This window comes from Sinohyriopsis cumingii, chromosome 10 (genome assembly GCF_028554795.1).
Source record: "Sinohyriopsis cumingii isolate HCF-2022 chromosome 10, ASM2855479v2, whole genome shotgun sequence".
Lineage (NCBI taxonomy): Eukaryota > Metazoa > Mollusca > Bivalvia > Unionida > Unionidae > Sinohyriopsis > Sinohyriopsis cumingii.
In genome coordinates, this window is record NC_142970.1 from 107,575,824 (window position 1) to 107,585,339 (window position 9,516).

The 9,516-nt window shown below is 37.3% G+C and overlaps 1 protein-coding gene across 1 annotated transcript in view; it reads right to left on the reverse strand.

The window, feature by feature from the left end:
- Positions 1 to 7,387, reverse strand: part of LOC149790794 (mannan endo-1,4-beta-mannosidase-like) — a 39,945-nt gene extending 32,558 nt beyond the window's left edge. The window contains exon 1 of the mRNA XM_089971447.1: positions 7,273 to 7,387. Within this exon, the coding sequence (XP_089827573.1) occupies positions 7,273 to 7,300 (28 nt within the window). The 5' untranslated portion in view covers positions 7,301 to 7,387. The remainder of the gene's footprint in view (positions 1 to 7,272) is intronic.
- Positions 7,388 to 9,516: the final 2,129 nt, after the last annotated feature.

Consider the following 9,516-nt stretch of genomic DNA (forward strand, 5'->3'; position numbering starts at 1 on the left):
AATGTGTCACTGAATGATGTTTTAACACGACAGCGTGATGCCGGCGAGGGCACTATCGCGTTGTATACCGTCGACGGACGACTCAAACCGGGTGAAGATATATCGATGATAACGGATAGGATAATATCCGCCCAGAACGGTTTTATAAGGTTGGATAGATTGGTAACCGATATACAACTCACTACCGCTAGTTTTTTTGGGACCCCGCCGGTAACCGAACCAAATATTGCAACAATAAAGAATACTATTTCGGAGTTTACGACGCTGTCGGGCCAATTTACCTCGATACGAAAAAATTTTAACAGGATTGATAACGCCGTTGATAAATTCTTTGGTAAAAAAAATGTCAAACCGGATGAGATTACAATAACTATAAATGATATCACTGCGTATGGACAGGAAATAAAAACAATCAACACTAATGTTGCAACCAACAAAAGGAGTATAGACGTGCATGAACGGGAAATAAATACACTCATTACTAATGTTACAACGATCATAAATAATGTGGACGCGCATGGACAGAGAATAGAAACAATCAACATTAATGCTATAGCGAGCAAAAAAGGTATAGACGTGCATGAAGGGGAAATAGAAGTACTCAAAATTAATGTTATAGCGAACAAAAAAAGTATAGACACGCATATACAGGAAATAAATACACTCATTACTAGGGTTGCAGCGAACAAAAAAGATGTGGACACGCATATACAGGAAATAGGAACGATTAAAACTGATGTTGCGGCGATTAAAGACAGACTACCTAAAATGACAGAGCAACTCGAAAAAATAAAAATCCCTCACGAGAACACCGTCAACACAGTATACACAATTCGGCATGGATCATTCGCTTGGACTCCTACACGGAATACAGTAAATATCACCGCAACTGTTAAGGGTATTTATCGATTGACACTGGTTTCAATGATGCAGTTTAATATATTATCGTCGAGTTCATCCGGGTTTGACAATACAATATCAACAATTATAGACAAGGACGCAACTGAACCGTTCACAATTTATGCCGTCGATAGAAATTTAACCGGGGCAAACATTACATGGTATGTGGAATTTGTAGCGAATCTAAGTGAGTAATTAAAAACACTAGCTCTTTTAGAATAAAAATGACCACCAGGGTAATTGAATCAGAGGCATCACCAACGTCACATCAATATCGATTCGATACCGCAAAAGAATTCTCCGCGAACTTGAAAACGCTTTCCGAACAATACCGTGTAAAAATAAAAAAATACCGCCGAAAAATAACCACCATCGACGCGGTCGTGTACTCGGTGTCGGGTATAGTGGCCGGTACCGGCGTCGTTTTATCCACGGTGACCACGATAGCCCCGATCGCTGTTCCAATCGCTGTCTCCGCGATGACAACAATTGCTGGAGTCGCCAACGCAATCACTAGGAAGATATCATCGTGTTTTCAGAAAAAACTAAACGAATATACAGTAAAACATCAAATAGTATCCGACGCGTACTCGAAATTATCCGGGTTGATCTCGTTGTCGATCGATAATTCGTTTATATCCGATGTTGAATTCTCCACGATGGTCCAGTTGCATAACTCCGCGATGTCAAAAATCGAGGATTTTCAACTGGAAGCCGGAACCACCTTAATGGGCTCTGGTTGTTGAAATTAGACACAACGAATAATAATAATGTCGCTGAACCCCGAAGGGTTTCAGTTGCTTCAACGGATCGCGGAGAACACCACTCCGGTACAAACAAGTATGATATCGATAACGTCAACGAAACCCGAATTCAGTGTGAACTTTCCATCACCGGTTCCAGTGAAGGAGATAGCGCTGGCAAAATTGCGAGTATATCACAGTTGGCCTAATATCCGAGCGGAAGCATTCAACGGACAACAACCTAATAACTCGCTGGTTTTCGCATGGACAAATAAACCCGATGGAACCCCAGACTGGAAGGAGGTTACAATACCAACTGGGTCATACCAAATAGAACAAATCGATAAAGAATTTCAACGCAGGATAAAATCGATCACAGGAAAAGAATCAAAAATCGCTATTACGGTTCATGAACCGACGTTATCGTCGACGATTGAAATAAGCACACCGGGGTATATGGTCGATATTTATGGTAGTTCAATAAGAACCATACTAGGTTGGCCCGAGAATTCACCTCATGAAATCCCCGCGGACTTGCACACGAATGCGCAATCGTATCATGAGATTAATCCCGGGTATCGAACTGATTGGTCTATTATAAAAAGCACATTATTACCCAGTAGGTTTATATTTCAAAACAGGAATACCATGCAATGGTATTTTCCGTATAAGGAAACTCCTGAATCGTCCGCCGTGGTCACAGTTAGTTTAAATGATATCAATAATTTTTTTATCGAGATTAATTATATTTGCCAATCACAACTAGAACAGCTACGGAAAACAAAAGCACGAAAACACGTTGAGGTGTTAAATCAACTTATATCAGACATGGAATATATTAATAAACGAATCGTTGAGACAATATCTGCTAACAGCGATGGTAATAAACAAAAATTTCTAACCCAGAATAATATTATAGAAGCCAATTTACCCAATTTTAGGTTTCCAGGATACAACGCGCCAGAACTAAGAAAATCATTAAGAGATTTTCTCAGTCCATCAACTCATATCCTCAGACACGATAACGGAGATGGTGGTAGGCATATTGCCCCATACAACGTAAATATCGCATCGGTGATAGCAATCAATCTAGTGTGTGATGCTATCGAAGGGAGTTACCAGGTGGATACCAAGCAATCAAATCAGGCTCAACAGGGGTATATCCTTTATTCGTTTTCACCAACAGCCCCTCCCGGATTTTTAATAGTTGAGAGTCCGATTAATCCGGTCTATATGAGATGCCATAATCGGTTTTTAACGAGAATTAATTTCAGACTCACCGATCAGTCAAATAACCTAATTGATCTACAAGAGGAGGAGTTAGTGGTTACTCTGTTTGTAAGATTATTGTAAATAACCACTTAGCAGCAGAGGGGGCGATGACATCGACGCGGTCGTCGATGTGCTTACCGGACGCTGACGACGCTGGGGATCGACGCGCAGAAGGTGTTAATTAAACCAAATGACGATTGGACGATCCCCCAACGACGTCGTCGTTTTTTTTTACCAGGCGCTGACGACACTAGATCGTTGAGTGCAGAAAGTAATAATTAAGCAAAATAACGATTGGACAAAATGTCCGATTCGCCCCCTCTGCTGCTGCTCGAAGTTCCTTCCCTTGTATTTTTTTGGTGACCTTTGCTAGAGGTCGCCCATGTTTCAGTGTATGCTATATGTAGTGGTGCTATATAGTGTGTATGCTATATTATATATATGTTTGAGACAGCAATTTTAGATCCAGCATTCTTTTTCCCAGTTGTATTACTTTTCCACTAATTTGGATATACGATCCGATGTATTCTATTATGTTATATTCGGTTAAATAGTTTTGGTTTTTGAATTTTAACGATGGAACGGTGTACTATCTTTTTTATACATATAAAAAACAAATTTATATTGTTTTAATCGAGTGTTAATATGTGTCGTTCCTCGTGGCAATTCTAGGAATATCAAGAGGTCGGTTACGCTCGATTCAAGGTCCACACTTCTTTATTTTCACTGTGTTTCTCCTGAGTCGAGTTAGGCCTCCTTTTATTAATTTATCTAAATATTTTATTAGGAAGAATCCAAAATTGTTTATTTTCCACATGTGGGTTGGTCAAACCATACAGTACGGGAGCTGTATGGTTTTAAGATAGATACAGAGTTAGTAAAATATTAACTATGAATTAGCCCATGTTTGTCTTTTATATCTCTGTTTGGTCTGTTTATGTTCTACATGGGTTATCTTCAAAACTCTTTCATGGGCCTGTCCACTTCGAGTAGCGCCATGTGATTTAGCCCCATGATGTCATCGTCTTTACTTTCCCAAGTAGGCTCCCTGTATATTTCCTTATATCTTTGTATATTTCGTCTATAAGTTTTCAGAATTGTATTTATTTGAATTATATATATTAAATCGTTTTTCTCTTTTAAGTTTGGGTTGAAAGCATGTTTAGCTGCAGGGAAATATTGGGCGCGCGGTGGGGCAGGGTTCGGCTCGCATCTGCGTTACCGCTATCGGTACTACCGAATCCCTCCCCCGCCTCCCCATCAAAATCGTAGATATGGTGTTTACAAGCTATTGGTGCTTATTTTCGAACGTTTGTTTTATTTTGTTATTTCTGTTTTGTTTTCTTATTTAAAAATCTTAATCACTTGTCTGCAGGATATCATAGTTGTTATTATGTAGTCTATTATTTTTAAAACAGTTTTTTATCATAATCCACATCTATATATAAAATATTATTTCAATGGTATTTATATTTCTTACAAATTTCCATTATTACCATGATCCTATTATTTTTGCTTTTGTCGCATTGGGCCATCGTATCTAGGTTGGTGAAATTGGCTTTTTTACATAGCGGACATTTTGGCATTTCCCTAATCATATGACGTTTGATTGCTTCTTCGCCTGTAAGCCAGGCATTGTGTAGATACTTAAAAATGATGCTTTGTGTTTTTAAAGATCTTATTTTTCCCCCGTTTTTCCAATTTGTGGTCCAGTTTATTCCCCAGTTTTCCTGCTCTACTCTACATTTGATATATTTCGTTACTTCTTCTCTAATCCATGCATAACTTTCACTTACTTCTAATTTCCATAGTTCCGTTTTATCCCTGTACTTTAAAAGTATTTCTTTAATATATTTGATTTTTCGTGGTACTTCTAATTTTTTGGTTAATTTATTATCTTTACATATTTCTGGTCGGTTTCTCAGAGTGAAGCCGAACCAGTATATGTATAGTGCTTCCCATGCTGTAGCTGGGTCTGGTTGTATTTTTTAAAAATCTGTTAATTTTATTTGTTAGTTTTAGTAGTAGAGGGCTTGGCAAACCCAAGCCCCCTCTACTTTAGTCTCTATATAAAGTTTCTTTTTTTGTGTAATGCATTTTAAAATTCCAGACATGGTCTATTATCTCTTCGTCTTTCCTATTTAAAATTTTGTTATCTATGTCTATGGATTTAATTATATAGTCTATATTTGAATATAAATATGTCTTTGCCACTTGGGCTCGCTCCATAATGCATAGTGGCGCCATGGTCCAGATATCCACATTTCCCTTTATTTTCTTGATAATTTGTTTGTAGTTTACTATTGTATCTTTTTTCCCAAAGTGCACCCCTAGATATTTTACCGTTTCTCTCAGTAGGTGGGTTGGGGGGCAGGGCAGCCCAGGGTAGTTGCTCCTCCAGTTTCCTATTTTTAAGATTTCCGTCTTGTCGTGGTTAATTTGTGAACCCGACGCTTTACCAAATTCTTCTTTTAAGTGTTTGTAACATTTTCCCTCCCCTATAAAGTTAATGCAATCGTCTGCATGTTGGAGCATTTTTAATTCAATTTTTAGGTTTGGTATTTGTATACATTGTATATCTTGGTTATTTCTTGTCTTGTGGCTTATGATTTCCATTGCCATTACGTATAACAGCATCGATAGTGGACATCCTTGTCTCACTGATCGTTGTATTTCAAATTCTTTCGTACATTTTCCATTTACCTGTATACATGAAGTCCCTGTATATAGGATTTCGGTCCATTTTCGGAAATTCGTTCCGAAGCCAAATTTTTCTAAAACCTTCTGCACATAGTTATGTTCTAATCGGTCAAAAGCTTTTTCTTGGTCGAAGAGTACCATGGCACCCTTCGTGCCTGTTTCATTTATATAGTCTATTACGGTTTTGATATTTAAAATGTTATTTTGTATATCCCCCCTCTCCTTTTTTTCCCCCACACGTTTGGTTTACATTGATTATTTTGTTTATCCCACCCTGTTTGTTAATATTTTACTTAAAATTTTGTAATCTGTATTTAAAAACGATATAGGTCTCCAGTTCTTTATTTCATCTCTTTCTTCTTTCCCTTTATATATGATTGTAATAATCCCTTCCCTCATTGATTTAGACGTGTTTTTTTTTTGCTTAAAAATATATTGTTGAATAAGGCGTTGAGGATCGGCGTTAGTTCACCGTGAAATGTTTGATAGAATTCCATGTTGAGTCCATCTTTTCCTGGCGATTTTTTCTTAGTTAGTGTAGCTATATTCTTATGCATTTCTTCATCTGAGATGACATCATCACACATGTCTCTATGTTCTGGTGATATCGTCATACAATCAACATCCGAACAAATCTGGACTTTAACAGGAAATATGTTTATACTACAAATTGTAATCATGTTTAAATGATGTTTTATGTATTGCTTGGTTATTTTGTATACGTTTAAAAGAATTTTAACAATTTTACATGTATTGCCTTTATTGGTTATTTTGTATACGTTTTCAGAACTTTAAAATCTTGACATGTATCGTCTGTCTGCTTTTTTGTATGCGTTTAAAAGAATTTTAACAATGTTACATGTATTGCCTTTATCTGCAATTTTATATGTTTTACATAATTTTAACATCTTTACGTTTATATGTTATCAGCTTGTACTTAATTTAACATTTCTTGGAAGGGTCTAACTTCCTAAATTCGTTGTGCAATATTTTATATTTTTGGAACTAAACTTCTTGTAGGCACTATAATGTCATATTTATGCTGAGTTGCCACAAAACACTACTACTACAATTACAGCTACTACAACAACAACTACTTCTACATCTGTCGCTTCTAAACTGGTGACGCTGTAATGAAAAAATGTCTTAAATAACTCATAATTATTTAATATATCCCCAGCTACTAACTCAGGAAGATGCACCTGATTTGTTTATGAAAATAATTCCTATCTATACCAGCTGGTAGCTTTTGAATTCTACCCGTGTTTCGTTTCCCATTGTAAGTTATATACAAGATTCACAATAGAACATGGCTCATGTCATCCAGTGGCCATAAAACAAAAATAAAATAAAATTGAAAGCTGTAGGCTATACAACCTTTCCCACTTGCAAAATGAATTTAAATAACTTATTTAATGAAGGGCAGAAAAAAGATCACATTGATAAACAATGTGTGAAGAGATGGAGAGAACCATTTCATTGGTGAACAAGGAATTGAACGTCGATGATAATTGATTCTCTCTCTCTCTCTGCGCATTAAAATGCTGGACAAGAAACAAAAAATATAAACAAATAAAATAAACTCAAAGCAGAAAAAGACAGAATAAATAAAAGGCAACTAATAGATAGAATGAACGAAACAAACTTTGTCACTAACCAAGCAGTAAAATAGTTGAAATCAACATGGTGGCAGTCTGTCCTCGTGTGTTCTATGACAGTCGTGCTTTCTTGTTAATGAGAGGTCATTCGTTTATCCTTATCTTTTGTTTGGCCTTCCTAGTTCATTTAGAACTTTGACCTATATGGAGTGCAAGAGATTTGAAACGGTCACGAAAATCTTGATAATAGAAATATTAGCATGTTAATCTGATTCGAAAAATGTATTCGATCTTATCCAGACAAGGTACCAATTTCTACAAATCTCTCATTTTCTTCTCAAATTGAAACTTTTTATCGTATGCTTGAATTGTGTAAAGCAATTATCCTCTTGCGCCTTTTGCCTAGCACCACAACGCTGCAGGACACGCGTCAGAATTAAAATACAGTCATTAGGTATTTTCTTGAAAAGTGTTGCATATTATCTGCAAGGGAAGAATTTATCGTCACCATCATCATCATCATCATCTCTCTCTCTCTCTCTCTCTCTCTCTCTCTCGTGGCTGAGTGGTCTAAAGCGTTCACCGTTACGGATCACTGCCATCTCACCTGTTTACGTGGGTTCGAGTCTCGGATTCGGCCAATGTGAGCATGTGAGAAAAGCTTGCCAGAAGTTTCTCGTGTGTCGGTGGTTCTTTCTTGGGATTTCCCAGGTTCTTCCTCAACCATTTATACTGGCCGCCATGTATATCTTTTATTGGAAAATGGTGTCAAACCGTACAAAATCATTAACTCTCTAACTCTCTCTCTCTCTCTCTCTACTCATCTCAGGAACAAAACCAGTAACAGGCTTATAATTATTTACCTTCCGAAGGTTTTATTGGTCTAAAATTTCTACCCCTGACGAAATGCCGAGACTGTTTTCAAAATCAGAGGAGACTTCTATTTTTACATTTATCATTGTGGTGTGACATCTTTTGCACATGAGGACTGTTCTATTAGTACATTTGAACGTGCGGTGAGTCATCCGCAGTACATGAATACAATTCTATTAGTACACGTATAACTGGTTTGATATCCATTGTACATGAGGAAACTTCTGTTAGTACATTTGTAATTGTGGTGAGGCATTCGTTGTACACGAGGACACTTCTATTAGTACATTTGTAATTGTGGTGAGGCATCCGTTGTACGTAAGGACACGTCTATTAGTACATTCGTAATTGTGGTGAGGCATCCGTTGTACATAAGGACACTTCTATTATTACATTTGTAAGTGCGGTGAGACATCAACAGTACATGAATACACTTCTATTAGTACATTTGCAATTGTGGTGAGGCATCCGTTGTACATGAGGACACTTCTGTTAGTACATTTGTAAGTGCGGTGAAACATCAACAGTACATGAATACACTTCTATTAGTACATTTGCAATTGTGGTGAGGCATCCGTTGTACATGATGGCTCTTCTATTAGTACATTTGTAAGTGCGGTGAGACATCAACAGTACATGAATACACTTCTATTAGTACATTTGTAATTGTGGTGAGGCATCCGTTGTACACGAGGACACTTCTACGAGTACATTTGTAATTGTGGTGAGGTATCTGTTGTACATGAGGACACTTCTATTAGTACATTTGCAATTGTGGTGAGGCATCCGTTGTACACGAGTACACTTCTATTAGTACATTTGTAAGTGCGGTGAGACATCAAAAGTACATGAATACACTTCTATTAGTACATTTGTAATTGTGGTGAGGCATCCGTTGTACACGAGGACACTTCTACGAGTACATTTGCAAGTGCGGTGAGACACCCATAGTACATGAATACATTTATATTAGTACATTTGAAATTGTGGTGTGACATCACTATTACAATAAAACACTTCTATTAGTACATTGGAAATTCTGGTTTTGGTATCCCTTTTACATGAAAACACTTAGCTTAATGAATTTGTAAGTGTGGTGTGGCATCTGTTGTACAGGAAAACATCTATATTAGTACATTTTGCAATTGGTGTATGGCGGGTCCTCAAGTGACCGAGAGGTCTAAAGCGCTCATCGTTACGGATCACTGTTATCTCCCCTCTGCGTGGGTTCGATTCTCGGATTCGGCCAATGTGAGAATGTGAGAAAAACTTGCCAGTAGCTTCTCGTGGGTCGGGGGTTCTTTCCGGAGTTTTACCGGATTCTTCCTCCGCTATCAATACTGGCCGCAATATATATTCAATCATGAGTTAAGATATCGATAGCTGTAACATAAATGTCCCTCGCTTTAACATTTCCGAAGATAGCATTA